General features: G+C 35.2%; 1 protein-coding gene across 4 annotated transcripts in view; it reads right to left on the bottom strand.

Moving 5' to 3' along the window:
- The window catches only part of RBM26 (RNA binding motif protein 26), a 49,363-nt gene that overhangs the window by 18,044 nt on the left and 7,016 nt on the right, over nucleotides 1–24,303 (bottom strand). For 2 of the 4 annotated variants that reach the window (XM_088159809.1, XM_014870989.2), the window contains exons 2-14: nucleotides 20,399–20,517; nucleotides 19,566–19,702; nucleotides 18,568–18,656; nucleotides 17,772–17,983; nucleotides 15,637–15,897; nucleotides 13,252–13,491; nucleotides 11,567–11,707; nucleotides 11,045–11,185; nucleotides 9,920–10,031; nucleotides 8,995–9,154; nucleotides 7,472–7,636; nucleotides 3,914–4,045; nucleotides 2,873–2,944 (exon numbers count right to left, since the gene is read on the bottom strand). In XM_088159809.1, coding sequence (XP_088015935.1) covers nucleotides 2,873–2,944; nucleotides 3,914–4,045; nucleotides 7,472–7,636; nucleotides 8,995–9,154; nucleotides 9,920–10,031; nucleotides 11,045–11,185; nucleotides 11,567–11,707; nucleotides 13,252–13,491; nucleotides 15,637–15,897; nucleotides 17,772–17,983; nucleotides 18,568–18,656; nucleotides 19,566–19,702; nucleotides 20,399–20,517 — 1,981 coding nt within the window. Of the gene's footprint in view, nucleotides 1–2,872; nucleotides 2,945–3,913; nucleotides 4,046–7,471; nucleotides 7,637–8,994; nucleotides 9,155–9,919; nucleotides 10,032–11,044; nucleotides 11,186–11,539; nucleotides 11,708–13,251; nucleotides 13,492–15,636; nucleotides 15,898–17,771; nucleotides 17,984–18,567; nucleotides 18,657–19,565; nucleotides 19,703–20,398; nucleotides 20,518–24,303 lie in introns of all 4 variants that reach the window. The other 2 variants (XM_014870990.2, XM_014870988.2) reach the window with 1 other exon arrangement.

A 24,303-nucleotide genomic window follows, 5' to 3' on the forward strand; every position in this document is an offset into this window, starting at 1 on the left:
TTATAAATCCTCTCCACTGAGATTTCATATGTACTTCTAAGTTTCAAATACATAAATATTTACGTATTTGAGCATAACTAAGGAAACAGAAGATTGAGATTTTTTCAAGAGTAACTGTTGTTTTTGTGTTTTGAAGTCTAAAATATGGTATTTCATGGCTGTATGAATTTTCCAAGCAAACGTTCAATGCAATTTTAGAGACTAAGGTCCAACATAGAGACAACAGTTCCTTTTCATATGCAGTTACTGCAAAGTAGAACTTGCACAATCGGCAAGAAGTAACTCAAGCACAAGGAAGTCTTCAACATTATACAGCAAAGAAAGAGATTCCTATGTATCTCTGTTCTCTTTCCTACATTTGTAATGAGGCATTAAATTTCTCCATGACTTACTGAGAACACTGATGACTGCTCTACAATCTCTCTAAAACATACTATGCACATCTCCACAATACCTGAAGAATTGAACTATTCTGTTTTCTTAGCATGCTCCTTGAAGAGTTTTTTGGGCATGCTAATACTGAAAAATCCATGGCCAAGTCCTAGAGATAATATAGGCATGATCTTGTCCACCTTGTTAGCAAATAGAAGAAATTATGCAATTGGTATGATTTCCAGGAGTTTAAAAATACTTTCTATGTGGAAAATTAAGAGATGCATGCAGATTCTATTGGTCACCATGCACTCCATAAAACAGACAAAATGCCCACCAATAGGAAGAAAAAAAAAAAGAGATAAACAAGAAACAGACAGAAAAAACCAAGAAATTAGGAGAATTTACAGCAGGAACAGTTCATATAAACCCTTTGCATTTCAGTGTGATATTAATACTATTGCTTACCGAAGTGTTTTCAAGAGTACACAGTGCATAGAAAACAACAGCAAAAAGAAATCAACACGTGCTATGGAGTGCTATAGAAGGTGGTACAAAATGCTCTAAGCACACCATTACAAAGATGAAGGATTGTTTTCTAAATCTACTAAAGAACATTAAAGTATGCATATTCCAGTCATACAGTTTCTATTACACAGTAGATTTAGGACAGGGTACAAGACAAACAAACAGAGGACCAAGCAAAGACAAAAATATTAACACATTCCTTTTGCCTTGAACTGTCTTCAGGGCAGAGTGAACCACACCTCCTTTTTTATGTAGGAGATATAAGGAGAGATGCCACAGCACCACCACAGACAAGTGAAAAGCAACACTAAGGTCTTCTAAATCGCTTAATATTATTCAAGAGAAGGAATAGTGTGAATAGCATGAATCTCTTCAAAGTCCACAAATTTTAAGTCCCTATACAGATCTTATGTCACAATGACTTTTTTTATCACCTTTTCCTCCTGCTCTTTGGGAAGAATAGCTACGTCCTTTCTCATTGCAAAGTTCTTGTCAAATCATGCACTCTATCAGGCGCAAAAAAAATCTAGAACACGACACCCCTGTTTTTTGATGGATGCCAATCATTTTATTTCTAATGGTTACAGAATGCAATGACTGCAAACTAAGCAAGATATTTCATTGTAAAGAGGCAGTAGTAGGTAAAAGTAAATAAAATCAAGTTTCAGAATACTACAAAAAATGTGAAAGGAAACTGCTGTTTCACAACAAGTCCAGTGAACAGCCCAGCAGCTCAGCAAAATCACATCTGCACTATAAGACAACAGAAGAGAAAAACATTCTAGCATAAAATTTATTCTTTGTAGAAAAATGTTTCAGGATAACTCAACTCTTACACAATGAGGAAAAAGAAGTATTTCCATTCAAGCTGCAAGCTGAAGCAGACTTCCTATTTCTAAAGTAAGCATGTATTATGTATGTAAAATGTAGTTCAGGAATATACAGCAAGGTATTTATCTGCAACTAATTTAGAGTACCAAGAATGGAACTAATCAAACTAATAACAAAATACAGGTAAGAATCAAAGACACATTCTCTAATATTACAACTAATTCTCAACTTCAAGTATTGTTACCTTTCTATGCTAAGTATCTCTGGAGTGAATTGTACTTGTTAGATGCCACATAATCCATCAACTGTCCTACTGAAAAGCAGTGGGAGGGGATGTGCGTGGGGAAATACAGTGGATGCTTCATTTATTTCAGGTCAAGCTAATTCCCAATAGAAAAGATATATACATAGACAGAGGAATCCTGTTATGGAGTAAAACTTGCTGTCTTTCCACTACAAGTTTTCTCAAATTAATGTTAAAAACATTGGGGAAGCCTGTCCCTTGAAGTGCTAAACAGATCTGGAAATACGCACTACAAACTTTGCTACTGTAGTAAACACATCCACCACTTCATATTCTGAAAATTGGAACCACTGTCAATACATAGCTCAAAACCACAATTCAGATGCATCTTGCCCACCTTACCTCTCTTTGTCCTTTCTATACTGATCTATACTGATTAATTTCCACCTTTATCTTTTCACAAGTACTGCAAATTGCAAAATCAAATAAAACAGTAAATGTTTACAGCATCACCTTTTAAGGGGCACAGAAGTCCAGAAACATTTCTACAGAACTGCTTTCTATAGTGTCATATGTAATGACAAAATGTATTTCTTTTTAAAATTTATTTTTGTATACATCTAAACAACTCAGGATTATGGAACATGTCAAGTTCTTTTTACGACTGAACAAAAGGAACCTGACAGATAAAACAAAATCTACAAAATAGCAGCTTTTGTCCTTCGTATAATCATCTAGCCACCTGCTGAGTTTTGATTTATTATACTTCCTAAAACTAATCCCTCACAAATTATTTTTTTCATAGTTATGAAACAATACTGACACAAGAGGTTTCATAAAAAAATTAATTCTACTGAAAATAAATATGAGAGAAGAGAATATGAGACATCTTCTTACCTTTTCAGTTGTTGGAGTAACTGGCTTTGACACAAAACCCAGTCTATCCTTCACAGATAATTTAGTCACATTCTAAGAAAACAAACCATAATTATAGTTCAAATGTATACTACAAGCATTAGCAATTCAGAAAAAATGTTTAATAAAACCATAGACTTTTAAGCAACAATACAAAGAAAGTACTCAAACAGTTAATAAAATTAATATTAGATATTTGATTTTGCAGTTAATATATGTCTGTAAGACAAATATGAAGCCAAATTTGGAATCAAAGATTATCCTACATATTTTTTGCAAGAACTCCAAGACATGCTAGCTGACAGAGGATTATCTGCACAGGCCTTTAAAATACACTACAGTTCTTGTGTTCTATAATCTGCTATATGCAGATTCCATGTGCATTAAATGCAGGAAGTTGTTGGAATTTAAACTACAAATGTGTTCTGATTTTTGCTGGTCTCCAGAAGCAAACCAAAGTGATGGCATAATGCTAATAATGAAATGTTGCAAATATAATAAAGCATTAAAAATTTTCTAATGCAAGTAAGCTTCTGTCATTATTCACATTGGTACTGTGGTTACATTCTTCCTTTTATTACGGGTGATGTACAAATTCTGAAAATTCTTCTAGATACAGAGCTTCATTCTCTAATGGTTTGAGGTGTTTAACAAATTAAAATATATAATACATTTAAAAAATTGGCTTTTAGTTCTTTGGGTAGAGACTCACTTTATTTTGAAATCTGACATCAGCAATATAACACAACAATCCCGAAACAGTGTGAGAGCCTTTCAGTTTTTCTTTTTAAACTATGTAAAAAGCTACAATACTAAGAAAATTAAGCACCATGCTCAGGTAAAAAAGCCAAGTATCATTGCACTGAGGAAAACTTTAATAGGAAAACATCACTAACAATGTAAGCAGACGTACTTTGAAGTAGTAAATGTGTACTTGCACTACAGAAGTAATGGATACATTCATACACTATGGAACCTACTTCAGAAAAAACAGGCAATTGAATTGCTCATTACAATACAGACCTGAGCGACTTCTGTGTTGGCACCCTGTGCTTCTGCAGGTTCAATATTACTCGCTGGTACTGGGCCGAGCCGTTCCTTCACCGACTGCTTCACTACAGGCAAAGCGGGCTGCTGCACTAAGGGCTGGATCACCTGCAACACCGCCCCAGTCCCCAAAAGGCACAGCAAAAGATTAGCAACAAAAGGTTGCTACATTTGTCATTCAGTTAGTATACAATGAAATTACAATGGAAGTTATGCTTCTTCCCTTCTAACATTCAATGCCTTTTTTACCTGATGGGATAAACAACCACTTTATGAGATTTATTATGTTATACTGAGTATCTGTGTAGAGCAAGTGGCAATAACATTCATTTTGCACTTGCAGCTTACCGAAGAACAGCTCTGATTTATTTCTATTAATTACATTTATTCAGCCTAACTTAAATTCTACCTGTTAGAACAAAATAAAATGTAATAAAGAAGTCTTCTGATTCCTCTCACAACTCTTTCGCCATCAACCATTTAGTTATGAAAAGACAATACAAACTTGTATCACAAAGACGCTCACTTCTTACAGTGATAGGTCACTTTTCATCTCCTATGTGTTTAACTTGGACAAAATACAAAAAAAATAGAATACAGAACCATACAGTCATGGGACTGAAGAAAAAGAGAGTAGATAATCTTTGAATCTACCATGGATATATCCTGACAGCTAACACTTTTCCTTTTTTTTTTTCTTTGACAAAAACATTCAACAGTTAAGACCAAAAAATATGCTTCCAAGCAAGCTTATTGTCATATTTATAGCTCTCAGAAGGTCACCTAATCCATTTCTCCACTGTAGGGCAAAGTCAGTTATGCCATTACTGACAGTATCTATCTATCTCATTCTTACAGATTTCCGATTAAACAGGTCCTGTCACCTCTCTAGATAAAAGTGCTTCAGTAAGCTTTGGCATTAGAAAATGTTTTTTTAATATTTAACCTAAATCTCTCTGTGCTGCCTTTTAAGCCCAGAACTTCCCGTTTTATCTATCTCAGATGTGGAGAGCATATTATTTTCTTCTTTCTGGCAGAAGCCTTTTATTTGATGATTTACTGCAGTTGACTCCCACCATCTTTTTCTAAGTACTTCCACGCTCTCAGAAATTTTACAGTAAAAACTTTCCAAAGTAATCCTGCTGATAAAATAGCAATGGCTAAGCAATTGTGCTGGACCAGATACTACCAAAAGGACAATTTAAAAGTTAACTGACTTTACACTGAAGAAAATTCAAAAGCCTGTCTTTGGTGCCTGACAGACAGAATCTGCTTGGAAGCCATTACAAACACCAGTGAAATAAATTAACCCATAATTAATTAACAGAAATCTTGCCAAATACAAATATTTATAGTATATGAAGACATAAAAAGTGTCCATACTTCTCACAGATATGATACCAAATACTAATTTCAATGAGAAGTAAATGTTCATGCTCCTCAAAGACTTATGAACAAAAAGTACCTGTTTACTGACTCAACAATTGGTTAAATGTTATATCTTAAGGTAGGCGATAGGAAAATATAGAAGCATTGCACTTAAAATTTTAATTTCCTGTTAGAAGTTTTTCTTATTACTGTGTGCCTTCTGGGGCTGACAACAGACTTCAAAATGCAGTCTGCTGACATGTGCTGAATGGCTGCTCGTGGTGAGGCAGAACATTTAATACTGTCCCCAGGACTAAAGGGAATTCATTCTCAAACCAGCAAAGTTAACTTGCTAAAGGTGGTGTTATTGGAAACTGTTACCACCACTAAAAATTATGGGACTACTAAAAAAAGCAAATATATAGATTGATTGTTTGTTTGGCAATATAGAGTTAATATTCCAATAATACTGTGAATAGCATAATCAGCAAAAAAGCTGATAATACAGCCCAAGCTATCCTTTGAATAAAAGGGAATGTCTGTAGGAATGCAAATTACGTACTCCACTGCCCTCTTCTGGCTGAGATGAAAATAAAGCTTAGAAAATAAATACCATTTTGAGCAGCACTACTTTAAACAAAGCATTAAGGATATAGACAAAATCAAAAGGATAATAACAGGGAAGATAATGAGATAGATGTCATTAAAATCGAATTTTGAATATAAAAATCAGGGCATTTCTTAGAAAGAGAGAAAGAAAGGAAATTTAAAATGCTGTACAGCACGATTGCCATGGAAAACCAGGTCACTGATTCTGAATGATACACACCATCAAGAGAAAGTAAGAATTCTCAACTCAGAGCAGCAATTGAAAGAATCCTCTAACAAGTCATTCATGTATTATATCAGCATATATAATTAAGTAACTATTTCTTCTACAGAGCTTGTCTCATATTTTTGAAGCACAGAATGCGCTGCTCCATAATGATGGCAAATCCAATAGAACAGGATACATAAACATTCTGAAGGACGTGCTACACCAGCTGCCGAGAAGACTCTATTCAATAATTCAGCGAGCCAGGGAGAACCCAAGGTTCCTCTTCTTTAGTACAGCCACTACTGTACTGCTGACAAGTCTGATTTGGCTTGACACAGGTTACAACAGTAACTGCAGTTTTATTTTTTTTATATGTTGCCAATGCTGCTATGAACATGACAACTTTCAGAAAGTGCTCCTCTGCAATTCAATTAAAAAACGTAGTTTAGAGTATTTCAGTTGTAAGGGACCTGCAACAATCATGGAGTCCAACCACCTAGTCACTTCAGCGTTGACCAAAAGGTAAAGCACATTGTTAAGGACACTGTCCAAATAACCACTTTAACAGTGACAGGCTTGGGGCTATCAGCCAGCTCTCTAGAAAGCCTGTTTCATTGTCTGACCACTCTCTCAGTAAAGAAATGCTTCATGTCCAGTCTGGACCTCCTGTGATACTCCTCCAATCCATTCCCAGACAATTCTGTCCCTGGATATCATAGAGAGAAGCAACCACCTCCCACTTATAAAAACATCCATGATCCCTTCCTAGAAAGTTAGTATATCTAATGCAGTTCTCCTCTTCCACTGTTGTTTGCAAGTCCGTAGATCTATGTGTGCATACCTGTGCATGCATAGAGGTGCCTCTGTGTAAAATGAATTCTTCTGCTACTTCGTACAACAATATGCGTGCTCAACAGGAAATGAAAGGAAATAGAAAAGAAGGAAAACCAGAACGTCTTGGAAGAAAATGGAGACCATCTTACACGAAAAGAAATATAACTCTGCTGCCTTTCTTATGCTCACCAGAAGAAATAAAAAAGCCTATATTAATTAAAGCAAAATAGATGTTATTCAGCAGAGAGCTGCATCAAATCTTGCTTGAAATGACAACAGAGTGGAATACACTAAACGTCACTGAAGGGCTTTCTTCAAATACCTTTTGTCTCACCTTGCTAATCAACTGCTGAAAGCTGTATATGAGGTCAAAGAATTTACAACTGAAGAGTGACTTTTACATGAAATAGACATTATTTTGAAAGGATTTAATTTACTTGATAGAAACATTCTCTTAAAAATGTTTTGCAGATTGCATTTTACATAATATGCTAGAACAGAGTTAGATCCTCTACCTTCTGTGTGGTAGTCTGGATTTGCGGTGTGCTGCCTTCTCGATGCCAATAAACTTTAATAAAACGATTATTTAATACTGCTTCTGTACTTGATATAGCTTTCTTTGCTTCCTCATGTGTGGCAAACTGAATAAGAGCACCTTCAGGATCACCTTGATATGCAACCTAAGATTTAAAAGAGAAGAAGAAAACTTACCACACAGAGGATTCTCATTTGTGTCTAAATTATCATTAAATCATTAGAAGCTTACAATTTACGCCCAGTATGTGTCATTACATAAATACTTCCCATTCATGAGCCCGTTTGAACGGCCTAGTGTCAAAATCAACCTTGAGTTTATGCTAATAAACTTTAAGAATAAACAAAGTAAAGCAAAAACCCCAGTCAACCAGTATTTCTGTTTGCAAATATGAATAGCTGTTTGAAAGACAAAAGGAAATATCAGCAAAATAAAGAAAATTACTACAAAAAATGCAGGGGTCAAACACTAAATGTCCTATCTAGTATCAGAGCTAGACAGCAAAGCTCATTTTGATTTCCCTCCTTTGAGCATTAAGAGGTTATTTTGCTCCAAAAGCCAAGATTCTTTGCAAGAAGAACATAGCTTGCAATGTCCATATACATATTTTACTTGTCTTAAGGAATACTATTGCCTGCTAATATACTCATATTCTCAGGTAAACTACAGAAAGGATTAAGAAATATTTAATAGCAATTAAGAGATTTCAAATCCCTCCAGTGTTCAGACAGGTACAGAAGGTGCATTCTGTACTGTACAAGTACATAAAAAATATTGTCGCACCTCTTCATTCCAGCCCTCAGTGCAAACAAGAAAGGGTTTAGAAAATTGCAAGGCAGCATCTGAAACTTGTTGAAAAGGAAGCACGGTGAAAGGTCACATGGAGTACCTTAGAGACTTGGGTACGAAACACCGACATTACACGTGCAGCCTGCAATATGTAACATCAGCCTAAGTCAGGCTCTAGTTCTTTCAATGCTTTCCTCTCTCTTCAGTTGCATATTGGGTGACTCCAATAAGCCACAAAGTAATTTTAAGGGACAAATCACCATTACTGTGGAACTAGAAAGCAATTATGTCACAGGGACCGCTTTCTGGGTGAGAAATACAGGTTTTCTGTAGTTACAATTTATCTCCAAATATACAAAGCATTTGTGATAGCAGATTCAAACTTGAGAGAATGGGTGAGAAAAACCCAAAATTTTCAGTATTTTAAACAATGTCTCTTAAAAGTCTTATCTCTGAGGAACACGTTTGTTCAAAATATAAAAGATGAGTAGAACATTTCATTTCTGCTTCTTCAGTGGCAATAACATTAAAAACAGTGAGATCTTTTTAGAGAAACAAGTTAGGAAAATAGTAAAGAGTTTCACGGAACCAGGGAACAAATTAGGAAAGTAATGAAGAGATTCAGGGAACCAGAAAAAAACCTGTCATTCTGCTTTTAGCAACTACCACTATCTTTATATCAAAGCATAATGCTTTCTCTTTGTTGCCTCTTACCTGCAAGTTGACTAGGTTTCCAAACTTACTGAAGTGCTCATTAAGTTTGCTGATGTTGTTAAGTTCTGGGGGAACTTTTCTCAATTCAAGCTTTGTATTTTCATTTCCAAACTGCACTTTCTTCTGGAAACCTGGACTATTTGTTCTGTTAAAATTTTGCCTGCAACAAATAAAAAATCAAGCCAGAAATCCATAGCAACTAGCAAACACAATGTTAAACTGCATATGCTTACAAAGAAGCAAGCGTGTATGAGACACAAAGATCTGCAGACTTAAAAAATAATGCAATTTTAGAAAAGTGAAGAAGAGTACAGGATGCACGCCCATACATCTGCCATTTTCCCCACTGATATTCTCAGCATACCCTAGCACATAAATCTGAGAGATAATTCACATTTATTTGCTCATGTCAGTAATTCCTGACTTCCACATTACTTCTCTCCGAAAACTGTTTCTTAGCTATTCCATGAAATTTCCCCACTACTGTTTCAAATAACTATTACTTCAAGGCTCTCCTCACTCCCAGCAATCTCTTAAAATCTCTTCCAACCTTGCACCCTGTTTTTCTCTCAGCAACATACCTGGCAACTCAAATCAAAATAGCAGTGATAAAACTCAAGTTTCACAACTAAAATCAGTCATCTCTAACAACCATCACACTGCAGCTTCCCTGTTTCTTAGATCACGCCAACTTTGAAAGAACAGATCTTAGTATCATCCAAAGCAACTTCATCTATCTGTATACTACCTTCGATAGAAGACAGTGAAATACAGATCACACTATAGTATGATTTACTTTAGTACCATCAATGTACTCAGTTTCACTTGCTTGCAATTTATAGAGGTATACATGTGTTTCAGATTACAGTAAAGAGGTTCATGAAATTCAAACTCTTAAGCCAACACTGTGTTAACAGTCACTCACTTGTCAAACCAAGTCTTCTTTGTAGGAACTCCACCATCCCCTGCACCAATTGTTCTTTTCCTGGATTCAGCATCTACCACTATTCTCATACTACTTTTATTAGGAGGTTTTTCTGTAAACAGATGAGAAGATTTTACTTTTTAAAAATATATTTTCTGTGCATTTGATTGTAAAACAGTATTCTGCTCACACTGAATTTGCACTGAAAAGCACAATTGTTTATTTTGAAATTACTATGATTCTTGTTCTGACTGAATCAAACCTTGGTCATAGACTTCTTAGCTATCAACAGATGTTTCGACAGATCAAAAGAGCTAATAGCACTCATTTTGTCACCGTAACATCACACATACAGAAAACAAAAGAGGTGTGACAGAAGGCATCTGCCTTGAGATGACAGCACTCTGAATCACAGTGATTCACAATGTCCCATGCAACACTCTGAGGTTCACACCACTCCAGCTAACACCTTCATTCTACTGTTAATGGCGCACACAAAAATGGGCATGACAGGAAATGCACAGTACTCCAGGACACTAACACCTAGGAGCAAGATTTATGGATGGACTGGGAAAGGAGTCACTTTTGCTGAAGAACAGGAATCACACTGGGGGACTCCTCACTGAAAATACACCAACAGAAACATAGTAAGATTAAATAGAAATACATACAAATGCAAATTAAAACCACATTAAAAATGGTTTTATCCCTTTTCCATTCTTATTTTGCGTGCTGCTGCTTCTTCTCAGGGCCACAGGAACTGTGAGGTTAAGATACGTGCATGAAACTGCTACCAGATAAAAATTACTCCCTCCTCTCTGCAGCAAAAATCATCCTGAGATTCTACTACAGAAACATTAATATATTTCTGTATGAAAGATATACAAAGTGACCAGTTACTACAGCTAAGGGTAAACTGTGCAATACTCTAGCGAGAGATTTCATTTTACCTGTAAAAATGCACGAAGCAATTACAGACATAGTTCCCTATTCAACTAAACATCTATTAATTGCAGAAGATTTTAGGAAAATGCAGTATTTTCCAGTATTCTCTGGAAAGTTCCTCAATCTGCATTAATGTAACAAAATCTGCTAAACTGACTAAGTATAGCTTTGAGAGCATACCTCTGGGTGGTAGATCCATATCACCTGATGTGAGTCCTATCAAATTTGGTCTTTGGGCATGTACTCTATGTCTATACATAGGTCTTGAAGTATTTGTTATACTTGGAGCTTCTGGATTATAGCCATCTGTGTCATACGTTTCTGGTAACAAAGAAATTGTCTAATTAAAATAAATTGCAGTTAAAACCCCTAAGGTTTCAAATACAATATTTAATTTAATTACAAGATAGAGTTACAATAAAAGAGTTGTATAACCACTATCATAAAAAACCATCGTGCCAAGTTTTCTGCTTAAACACAATGAAAATATTACTCTCCAGTCACAATTCACACTTTATATGCAAATTTTACTTCCATCTTGAACTAAGTCTGAAAAGAAGAATGTTAATTTACTGTCACAGTCTATATGATACAAACTTATTCTCCCAAACTATGACATTATAATCGCTATAAAGTACACTATAATATGAATCAATGTTATTCTATTTAGCAAACCTTGTGGGCAAAGCCTCAGTACTACACCTGCTGTAAAAAGAGAGGGTGGAGCAGGAGGCGGCTGGTGATGAATACCCGTGGTAACAACAGTAGGAACTGAGCTGGTTGCTGAGTTTGGGGGGGCATCCATGCCAGCAGGCTGTAATGGTGGAAGGGGAGGGGGTGGTCCTGCCAAAAACAAAGGAAAACGCTGCATTTATTTATTATCCACTACACTTTCATTACACTCCACTCATAAGAAAACTGATCTGAAATGCTTTTAAGGCTATTTAAGAAAAAAGGGGCTGAGAAGGCACATCTGCAGACTTGATGCTGTACCATAAATTCACAAACCACCCCCAACAGCAAATGACTCAGAACTTGGATTAGAGAGAAAAGCATTTGAATCATTTAACGTTTCTCCAAAAACCTTCTCTCTACAAGCAAAATTTAATTGCTAGCCCAGTATTCATCTTTACTAACAGAAGCATTTTAAAGCTCAATAAAAGCAGATCAAAAAGAAACAAATCCTATTTTTAAAATAAAAAGTATGTTTTTTATGTAACAAAAATATTCTATGATGACAATAACTAATTTGACTGAAATTATTTTTCCAAATACTCAAGAAGAAACCTTCAACTCTAATGGAACTATTCTAAAAATTGAGGGTTTTTTTTGTTTGGTTGGTGTGGTGGTTTGTATAATTTCCTGAAATAGCCCCCTGTCACGAAGTGGGCAGCGACTGGTTTGACTTTTTTTACAACAGGTAACGTCACACTCTCAAAGCTGAATGGTTAAGCTCAATCTTCAGTTTAATCATTAAGAAGAGAAGGTTTTGGAAGAAGTTATAAAGTGATATATCTGAATGTGTGAAGCAGATTTAAAAATAGCATTTTTAGTTGGTAGAACTGACCAACCCAAACAAGACAACACTCTATATTAACTGAAATAAATACATTCATTCATATCTTTCTTAAATATACCATCAACAGAAAATTAAAACAGTTCAAGAAATTTCTAAGCAGTATCAAATATCAATTACTCCTGAATAATTTGACCAAGTGGGACACCTAACTTAATAAAAAGAGAGAGGAATATGCACATAAAACTAACGTAACAGCTTTTAAACCACACAAGGCAACTAAGCACTAAACTTTGGCCACTTTATAAACAACAGCCAGACACGTTAAGTTCTCATTTAATTTTTAGCGCTTCAGCTGAAGTACTGTTCTAGTCAAACAGTAAACAAAGTGGAGAATTTTTCTTAGTTACTTTACAAGTTTCGTTTTACAATTAATCCCAAATTATATTTTCAGGTATAAATTTGATGTGGTCATGAATTATCTTTATTTCTATTAATATAAATGAAACAATAAGGATCTGTTGTTTCTAGGATTTTCCCTTCTTTAACCGTAGTAAATTTTGGACAACTTTTCTATAATACTCAAGGAATTTAATTTTGTGATGTCATGCTTCTGCGTAAATACAATGAAATTATCATTCCATACTAAAGAGTCATATTTAGCGTGCAACATTTTACAACAACCAACTCTGCAACAATTATCATCAGAAAGAATAACTTTGAGATAAGCTATGCCATAGTAGAGCACAGTTCAACTTTCTATAATATAATACAGCTGGGATTCTTCAAAACAGCTTTTTGCACTGTGCACAATTCAATTAAGATCCAGGGCTTTCTACTACAAAAATGGAATTTAATATTTTTTAATTACCGGTTACAGGTGGAAGGCTAGGTGGTAAGGGGCCTGGTGGTGGTACCGGAGGTCTAAGGTTAACAGGAGGCGGACTCAGAATTGGTGGAGGGGGAGGAAGTCCAGGAGGAGGTGGTCCTTCGACAACAGGGGGTTGTGCTGGAAAAGGCAGAATGCCAGGAAGATTCACATCTTCTACCACTACTGGATCGCTTCCATGATCAAAAGGGCACATGTCTCCTCTCATACAGAAACCCTTCTCTGAAACATCAAGAAGAACTCATGTTAGTATTCAACAGCTGTAGCTTGATTCAGGGTTAATACAAGACATTCAATGTGTAATGTGGCAGTTTATAAATTAAGAGTTCCACATACCAGCAGAAGCTTAGATTAGATAATTAAATTAACCCTTTAACTGTATTCTTAGCAGTCAACACATATGGACATTGCAGAAACTTGCAAGCATAAAAGTGTGTTGCATTGTTCTTGAAGAACTAATTCTGCACTGAATTATAACAAATGGTGAAAGCAAAAAATGAAATCTAGATGTTATCACGTTAGCAAAATCAATTTGTTTCTACGCAAAAAGTGCAGATGCTAGGATTGAGAAACTCCTTTTACAAGTTAGAAGTTAATATTACAAAATTCCAACGAGCAAATTCACTCATTTTCTTCTTTTGCAATTATGTCATGAAGCATTGTAAACATCAGGTATAGTTTAATGTGATTACGTAGGAGCAAAATTTATTATTTACATATAACCTATGCATTTGTAAATATTAAATATATAGAAATAAAAATAAATACGCATTCACTTCTTTTCTTGTACACACAAGTAAAACAGCGGGTCAGAGGAGGACCACAAAAATTACCAGGAGCCTGAAGCACTTCTCTTATGAGGAAGGGCTGAAAGAATTGGGGCTGTTCAGACTGGAGATAAGAAGGCTCTGAGCAGTGAATTTAAGTACTCACTGCAGCCTTTAAGTACTTCAAACTTTTTGGTGGGACCTGAAGTGATAGGATCAGGGTTCATAGTTTTAAACTAAAACATGGTAGATTCAAAGCAAATATAAGATAAAGAAATTATTATAATGAAGGTGGCGATTGCCCAGAAAAATGGTGAATGCCCCATTCCTGGAAACATTCACGGTCATGCTGGACTGGGCTCTGAGCAACAAGATCTTGTTGAAGATGACCATGCTCACTGTAGGGATGCTAAACTAGATGACTTTTTTAGGGCCCTTCTAGCCCAAACTGTTCTATTATTATCTATTTAGCAACAGTGTCCACAAAAACAAACAACACCAAAATACCAGTCAATGCAATACAGGCTGAAACACCTTCTGGTAAAATAAGAAGAAAGAGGAACGCCCACTTCCTCAGAACATGAGGTGGGGAAGCAGTATGTACTACCCCATCTTCAGGAAGAGTGATAGAGCACATTAAATTGAAATGTTAAACAAAAACAGAAGTTTAGCAGAGAGTATAGCCAAAAATTTGAAAGTGCAGATAGAAGGAGCATTATGATGGAACCATGTAGCCACTGAAGAGAGAAAACTTCAAAATGACACATTTACAATTCCACTTGCTCCACAGCATTACTGTGATGTACACTGGCAAAGCTACTCTTTGGAAGTACAACTCTGCAAATACTTGAAAGTTCAGTTTCCCATCTTCTTTATTTAAAAAAAAAATTCTCATCAAAGCTCTGAATATAAACTGGCCTAGAACTTTAATTCGTAATTGTGGTATACAACAATAACAATAACAAAATCCCTTAAAAGTAACTTTATGAGGAGATTTCAACTCTCCTGAGCCTGCAGGTTGACCAGCTGAATTTAGTTAAGCATTGCCAGCTGCAGCAGCCTTTTGTGCATATTCTGGAACAAGACACTTAAAATGAAAGCTTAAGACAGAGATAAGCAAAAACTTAGCCAGTTGTAAGAAACACCTACACAGAAAGAAATGATGGTCTAACATGAGCCAGGGAAATTTCAGCTCTAGACCTTTCTAGTAAAAAAATTGTCTCCTAGATAGGATAGAATGAAATAGGATGAGCTCAGTAAGGTGCTACCATTGTCAAAACCATCAAATACAATATTTGATTGAAACATGACATAAAAACAGAAAACCTGGGTAAAACTGATCTTTAAATAGATTTTTAATATACTATTTTTGATTTACAGAAAATAGTCCTAGTAAGTAAAAAAAATACACAAACACTTAAAGACCAAGCTGTCTAAAGTCAGTAAGAAGTGGTACAAAATTTGCAATCAAGAACTGTGCAATAGAAAAACCCCACTATATTAGAGAAGATCAGAAAAAGAAGGCTGAATTACCTCAATCTTTTCAGAAAGGGGACAATCATAACTCTAGGAAGCAATTAAAAAATTAAAACGTACTTACCATCATAATCTCTACAGCGTTTCTTTGGCAGTGGAGGTCTTCCATAGGAGTTGTGGTCCAGCTGCTCTTCATGGAACTCTGACCAACTTTCAGTAGTGTTATTTCCATGATGAGCAGGAGCAATAACAGTAATAGTACTGCTCAGTGTAGGGACAGGGTAGTGGCCGGATGAAATATTTGTCACAGAAGAAACTGGAGTATAATTGTTCTCTAATGGATCTGTTCTATCCATGTCATATTTTGGCTTTCCCAAATCTCTTTCTGTAACAAAAAAATAAAAACAAAAATTATATTGTATAATTCCTTATCCACCTTTTCACCATAAGATACTCAAAGATACAAAGATACTCTCTAAGTATCAAAGATACTCTCTAAGTATCTTCACTCCAAATCAACTCAATACACATACAAGATAATTGAAATGTTTTACAGGTTGCCCAAAGTGCCTGTGGAGTTATTTATAATTTAGCTGGTCTTAAGTAACCTGTTCCAGTTTATTTGCTTTGATAAAGGGTGTTAAGACTACACCACCTTCAGAGGTCTCCTCTAACCTCAACTACTCCAAGATTCTACACTCCAAAGGTTTAACCAGAAAAATAATAATCCCTGAAGTACATAGTCAGACCCTGGGCTATTTTATTAACAACTATATCCACAGTAGAGCAGACATCCTATTTAACTTCAGGCAGAGTACATCTTCTTTAGTGATGCACGTATTTTAAGAACTTCAGATGTAAAGTTTTTTTGAATAAAGGGGCAATGGCAAGAAAAGAGTAACCATCACTTGAAAACACTATAAAAGTTACAAATCTTTAATGTTTCAAGACAATATTATAGTAATATCTTCATTTTGTTGATCTTCATTTTCTGTTCTATTCAAATGCATGTATTTATTGCATGTAAAGCTTTGCTGTAATAGGTGAAATAATAATGCTTGACAGGTGTGGAACACTCCTAGGCAGATACAGCAAGTAAAATTACCTTTTATTCTGAATACATATGAATTATTCTCTTCATTTTTTAGTATTACCACCAAAAAACAGTAAATATCTCCATTAAGACAGAATAGTTATGTCATGACATAAGTTAACAGACTTAAATAACTCCACAATAAAGGTAAAGGTATTATGAAATATCTTAAAGATGGCTTATCAGTGTGGGTAAAACAGACTTTTCTTCATGTTCTCAGAAAAAGAAACTAAGTTTTCATTATAAAATAGTGTCCATAAGGTACTGTCATTTCAGTTTATGTAAATAATTCTTTAATGAAGACTTAATCATGTTGTAATCTTTTAGTTAAACTGCTGCATGTTATTTAATTTGCTTGTTAATAAGTTGTTTGGAAAATATCTGCTCTCATATTTTGAGAAATCTGCATTCCTCGTTTTAAGGCTAGGTTACCAAGGCCTGTTTTACAGAAAGAAAAATAATACAAAGGAGAGCTCTACCAGACTGTTTTTACTCATATATCGACTAAGACAGGACAAAGATATAAAATTACTTTCACTGCTCTTTTCCAATTTACCATTAAAAACTACTGAGGGTAAAGGACTCTCTTCAGCTGAAAAAGCAACCCCCTTTATAAAGAAGTTCAATTCTACAAAATACTGTACTGAAATCTTAAGTCCTACAGATACGTGCACAAACACAAATATTTACTGTAATGATTTCAGCCCTTCACCTATGACACTGAAGCGGAGACAAGACCAAAAGTCTTGAGCTGTACTGTTCTGCTTGTCAAGTCATTTACTGCCAAACAGGCAGCCTCTGCCACTTCCACCTTTGTAGATGAGTATTAATTTCTGTATCTGCCTAAACCAGATTCTGAGTTTCCTAAAATTTAATGAAATGGAAATAACTTGTATTTTTCTGCCTCTCTTACAACAATGCTTAAAAGTGGCCAGAACAGACACCTCAATACAAAGGTATTAAACAAGAATGGAGTGTAAGAGATGAAAACAAGCACTGAGAACACAATCACAGAAGCCTAATTTCCACAGAAAACAAAGCTAAATTTGAATAAAGGAACAAGAACAACAGAGGAAATTCTAGTACATTTTGAACACAGTTTTCAAGTTTAGTTTCTAAATTTTGTAGAAAACATTCACCGTATTTTAGAGACCAACTGTTGGTACCTCTGCTTCGCGTTCTGCTCCGGCTTCTGCTCCGGTCTCGATCACGGTCCCGCAACCTCTCCTTGCTCCAACTCCTACTTCGACTCCTGCTGTAGCTCCGACTCCTCCCTCTCCGTCTGTTGTATCGATCCCTATAGGAATCTCTTCTGGGAGGATTTCGGTCATAATCCCTCTTCCGAGAACGTTCATCTTTTTTCCTTTCATCACGGCTTCTATAAATGAAGTATTAGAGGTTAATTACAAGAATTATGAGGATGTAATTTGGAATCTTAACGACTTAAAAACTTGAAGAAATGTCAATGGAAAACTAGAGAAGAGCTACAAATTGTATTTAACTTATGGCTACTCCTTTCTTTTCAGAAGGATTTTAAAATTCATTTCGCTTATTCGTTTTATTTTTACCATACCTAAGATTTTAAAACAAATATAAATTTCTGTTTCTGCACAATAGTGTGTACTTCCCAAGTTGGAAACAAACAATAATTTTGGTTATTGAAGGGAACGCTTCTAAACCAAAATTCAAACTCAGTATCAGGCAGAATAGATACTGCAATACAAACCATAAATCTAACACCAGAATTATTCCTAAACCTCCAAGGATGACAGTTGTGCACAACTCGAGAGACAGGTTACACACATACACACTCGCCACTTAACTACATATGCATAAAAGCAATAGAAGTCGCCTTTTTAGGCTTATTAGATGACAACACAGAAGCAAAGTATTTAAGTCCGTGAAAAATCCAAATCCATCTGATTACTCATCTAATACAAGGAGTTAAGCAAAATTTTTTACCTGGTGTCTCTGTAGCGAGAACTTGACTGAGGAGGGCTGTGATTTAATCTTCTAGAGAACTTTTTCTCTCTCTCTTCCTCTTTAACTATCTGAATTCAAAGCATGTATATTACATCAAAACATGAGTACACCAAAATGCAGACTTCTGCATAATCAAATAAAACAAAAAACTCCGAACACTGAGCAATCAGCAGTAATACTGAAATTAAATATTTCAGTCTCTAACATAATTAGTGAATCTTCATAACATGTTAATTTCTATTTCTAGGAATATTCAAAGCCCTGTTTGAGAAAAAATAAAATAATCAGCCTTTACAGTGCTGCACTGAAAATACAGCTGCTTTTACTGTAGGTAGACAAAAAACCATATTAAGGTTTTGCTAAGATTTGAAAAGGCACGGATATTCAACAACCAACACCAGAGTCTTTTTTTCATCAGCAGGTTTTCGGTTCACACTTAGAACACTTTCACGCAGGCAAACCTAGGCTGCTACTGAAAAGCACAAACTTACTCTTCTGGCTCAATGAACAACATAAACACTTGTGACAAAAGGATGTTAATATGGATCAAGCAGCTGAAGGAATGAAAATTGCCATTTAGAATGGAAGCCTGGATTTATGCAGAATTAAAGTGCAGCACAACTACAACAGCAATTTTGACCAGAGAAACTCATGCAGGTTGTACTGCAGCTTCTACAATATTCATTAACTTCATTTACCTTTGCCTCAGCAAAACCACTTTGGTTTACCTTTGGAACACCCACTTGGGCTAGAAAAATTGTGCAGCAGTGCTCAAAATACCAAGCACAAATCTTCTGACTTATTTTAATGCTGTCATGTAATTATTAATAATATTATTAATAAATATAAATTAATATTGATATAAGTTATAATAAATTACTAGTAACTATTACTAAAAAAAACTATGAAGTTAAACACATAAGAAAATTACATGATTGAGGAAAAAGATGTACATGTAAATTAAAATCAATTCCCACCTCTTCTTTTTTTGTCTCTTTTTCTTGGTGCTGAAAAAATTCTACTTTCAGGCTTCCTGATGATGGCTGCTCTGGTGGAGGTAGGTAGCTTTTTGTATTCACAGCATCAAAGAGTTTTTCCACAAATATCTGAGTTTCTAAAAGTAAAGAATGTACAAATAACCATTATACAAAATCATGGTTAGCATTTGCTTTAAATATTAATAAATAAATAAACCCAAAAAACCCAGATAAGCAACCAAAACCAGCATTAAAAAGTTAAAACAACAAAGAGTATTTTCTTTAAATACTGTGTTCCTAATTTATATTTTAAACAGACATTTACAGAGTCAAAAAACTGTCAATAATGAACAATGTTTCACAAAGTTTTCAATCCTTGCATTATTTAATATCTCTTAATAAAGTATCTGGGAAAATATTTCTGGCATATATATATATATATATACAGAGGTTCAATACTTGCCCAGGGAAGTTGTGGATGCCCCAGCCCTGGAAGTATTCAAGACCAGGTCAGACAAGACCCTGATAAACCTGGACTAGTGTGAGGGGTCCCTGCCTAGGACAGGGGGCTGGAACTAGAGGATCTTTACAGTCTCTTTCAACCCAAACCATTATATGATTCTGTGCCTCTGTGAGTACTAACAAAACATATACCTTATGTTAACCTATACACATGGGCTTTTTAAAATTACTTAATGAAAATTGAATTATATTCTACAAAGTAATAAAGCTAATAAAGAGATCAAAGCCCGATTCTCTGGTAAATACTACCTGAATAAATTCAACAGGACAGAATTTTCCCTCAATCTTAATTGTTATGACAAAGCCCATACCTTTCTGAAGAAATACATCCAGCTGATCAACACACAATGCCTTCAGTTCCTTTTCACTTTTATCCTTCTTTACCAAAGCCAGAACATATTTAGCTAGGGCAGATGGATCTGCATCACATCTGCAAATAGATTAGTTAGAAAAAGAAAGCAATTTAGTTACAGAAATTAATGTCTGAAACTGGTATGACCAATACACATATAGGGCAAAACCATTTCCTACCAAAGCAATACTCAGGTGTATTTTTCAAAACAGAGCCCAGATACATAACATTTCTAAGTATCACTTTCCTTTCAAGAGAACAATTACCTAGAATATTTCCTAATACTGAACAAAGAACACCAGAGCAAACTAGAACAAACTATTTTCTAAGAAACAGCCTCAACTGCCTGTTTTGTATTAAAAACAAAGACAACAAATACTTCCCTAACTCCCCAAAGATGGAATCAATAATTCTGAAAGTAACACTGAGTAACTGTTATCCGAGAAAAGTCAGTCTATCCAACTGCAAATTAATACAGTGATACTGCAGAAATAATCTATGCTACATTAAAAAAACAAGATAAAAAATCAGACTCTCGAGTATTCCCCTATATACACTTTTGAACATTCTTATTACTACTTACATATGAACACCATGAAAACTGAAACTGATTTTTTCAGTTTCAAACTTGGTGTCAAAAGCCTAAATTCATATATTGTAACAGACACTTCCATAAGAGGTACACTGAAAATGGAGGGAAATTTAGGGGATCATTATCTATTTGACATCTGAATTCAGAATTCAACTTACAATTAAATACAGAGCGCCTCAATGTAGAAGTTGATGGTCTTATGCACATCAACAAAGAACTTAGAATGAAGAAAGCCATGTATCCACATTCAGTAGGACATTATTTAATATAAGTGGCATATTATTTTTACAATGTTTCACAGGAATAATAGGAATCTACAATAAACTTTGTGGTGGTGTTTTTGTAAAGCCTGCCAAAGTAAGCAAGACTACTGCACAAAACTATTCATGTTTCAAGAAGAGTAACTAATGAAATGGTGAGACACTGGTCTTAAACAACCTAATCTCCTTATTTAGCATATACCAAAGGAAGACTTCAGGCCCCACAAAATAACACAGGATTGAATGGATGCATACCGATCATGTAATATAGCAGCTTATTTGGGTGGTCACTGAAGTTTGTACTAAGGTTTTAAAGAATGACAAGTAGAAAAAAACTGCATCGATGCATCCTAACTGTACATACTTTCTACCAAAAATAACCAATAAGAAAAATTAATCTGTGGTCAGAGAGAAGCACTCAATATGAACATTACACAAATATTGCTCTAGCATAGTGGTACAACAGTCATAACAAAAAAGAAGCTTGAAACTCCTTCTAAGATACAAATGCTGAAGCCTAATTATTAATCTAAATGCTGATCATTGAAATGGCATTATTTTGGACACTGGGCAAAAGAACCCAAATCCCTAAACAAACATATCACACCACCTAATTCCTCTCACCAGAGAAACCTATCTCCCGCATAGCAAGCCACATCCCCCATGCAAACGTACCCACTAAGCAAAGGAAGACGATCTGTCAGCATCACTTATGGATAGCCTGGGCCCAGCAGACAGAGCCCTAAAGTTAAAGGTCAGAGCTTCAAACATAACACCGCATCCTATAGAAAGCAGGCAAGAGTAGAATTTCATGCTGGAAAAGCAACATGGGCTGCTAGTGGACGTACCACTGTATTCCATGTTAGTCTCCATTAATATATAGATTCAGGAAACAGAAGTTCATGATCAGTCTAAGTTCCAAAAGAACTCACACACGCTAAATGAACAAAATGAAAATATATACTGCCAATCAAAAACCAGACTGCAAACTGACTGAAAATTCTTCAGAAATTTTTCACATCTAGTTTGTCCCATTCAGGTCTAACAATTCTTTATCTAGAAGAAAATACTGTCCAAGCACCAAGTCAGTGCACAACCTGACACAACCTCCTAGAGTGCGAGCAGTAGGACTCTTTTAATGCTGCAAGCACCTGAGCACATGAGCAAAGCACATTATCTAAAAGCCCAGTGTCGAACAGTATTCATCACAGCCTCAATGAGGGTCCTCTCTCAGCCTTCAGCAGGCCCTACGACCAGCATTTCATAACCTTTCAATCCTTGAATTTGCAAAGTTATTAACTATTTTTTTATCATTTGTTCATGTAATTTCAATGGCACTTTAGATTTTTAATACTTTTCAGGTTTCAAGCTGAATCGTGCCATGGAAAATTAATGTGCTGTTTTCATCATGACAGGTGGGGAGCAGACAATTTTCACATTATTATCCTCAGTTTTTCTTTTTCCATTTCAATTTCCACAAATTTAGTTCTCATTCGACAATATGAACAGTCAGCTGTCATTGTTCAAAATCTGCTACAAATTACTTAAATGATAGGTACACTCAAAATTCTGGGGGGGAGGGGCGCAGAAATAAAGGAGAAAAAAAAAGGGGAAGAAAAACAACCCAAGTCAGTCTAGAAGGTAAAAACCTACTGCTCTTCGCTATTACAATGTGTTTCCAATCTCCAGCTCCTACAGCACTGACTATACAACAACCTCATATTCAGTTTAAAGCAATTCCCCTTTCACAAGCAGTATAAAAATCAGAAATCACCTCTGGAAAACCACCTAGACTGTAACAAAATAAACAAACCATATACTATCCCCCAAAAAACAAACCAAAAAGATCCACAAAACCGCACAAAACCAACAAATAAAACCCCAAAATCCAAACAAACAGAAGATGTTTAAAAATACCCAACAGTTAATGCTTTCATCCTCCCTGCCATGATGACTTCAGAAATCTCAGCAATCCTGTCCACCCCAGGACTTGAACACATCCATCCAACTCCCAGATATGCTTATGAAAACATTCTCAATGAAAATGTACTTTTAATCTGCAAAACACAGGATCGCTTTTTGCTGTGTACTCATGCACGTTTCAACATTTGTCACCCTGCACGGCCACATATGAACAATCCAAAACAATTGTACTGAATTCTACTATTATTGTTATTCAGCTTGTACAGGGGAACCTCTACAACAATAAGACTTTACAAGCTTTCAGTTTTAACTACTTAACAAACACTATTTTAAAAAAATACTAACAGGCAAATTATTTCAAACTGACACTACTTAAGCAATAACGAATATAGTGAATTTTGTGGTACAGGGAGATGAAGATGCTTTGGTAAATAAATGTGCTTTTAATTTTTTAAAATAAACTGCAAATGATCTTTACACAGACAGAGGCTGATGTCCTTTTTTGTTTACTGACTTGAAACAGAAGTCTCCTCTTCTATATCTGTTCTTCAAAACTAGAAAAAAAACCCAGAAGCAATTTACTTGTTTTCTCCACACTACTGTGAAGACTGTTTCTGTAAATAGTATCTTAAATAGATCTAACACGTTTATAATTTGATCTTTTATTGCTTTTCAAACTCTTGTAAAATGCCTTTTTTTAAGATGATGCTAAAATTAAATGGCTAGCAACCTCAAGTGGTGGAAAAGAGAACCAATTGAGCTCACGAAGTAAAAAATAAAGTTTACAAAACACTGACTTGAGGAAGTGTGCCTGAAAATGTCTTTATAGCTATCAAAAGTTCTAGACATGACCTTTATTCATTTTGTTTGGGGAAATTTTTTAAAAAGCAATTCCTTTCCACTTTTTCACTCAAACTTAATTCTGAAATGTTCTGCACAAATTCTCCATCCACTGGTTTAGTCAAAATCCGCTGGTTTGGATTATGGGGCCTTGAGTTTTTCTGATAAACAAGATCTTATGTTCTCTAGTTTAACAGTAGTTTCTTAGAGAATAGCAGTCTTTGTGTGTGAATAATATGCAATATGCTT

This window comes from Sturnus vulgaris, chromosome 2, assembly GCF_052056855.1.
Source record: "Sturnus vulgaris isolate bStuVul1 chromosome 2, bStuVul1.hap1, whole genome shotgun sequence".
NCBI classification, from domain to species: Eukaryota; Metazoa; Chordata; class Aves; order Passeriformes; family Sturnidae; genus Sturnus; species Sturnus vulgaris.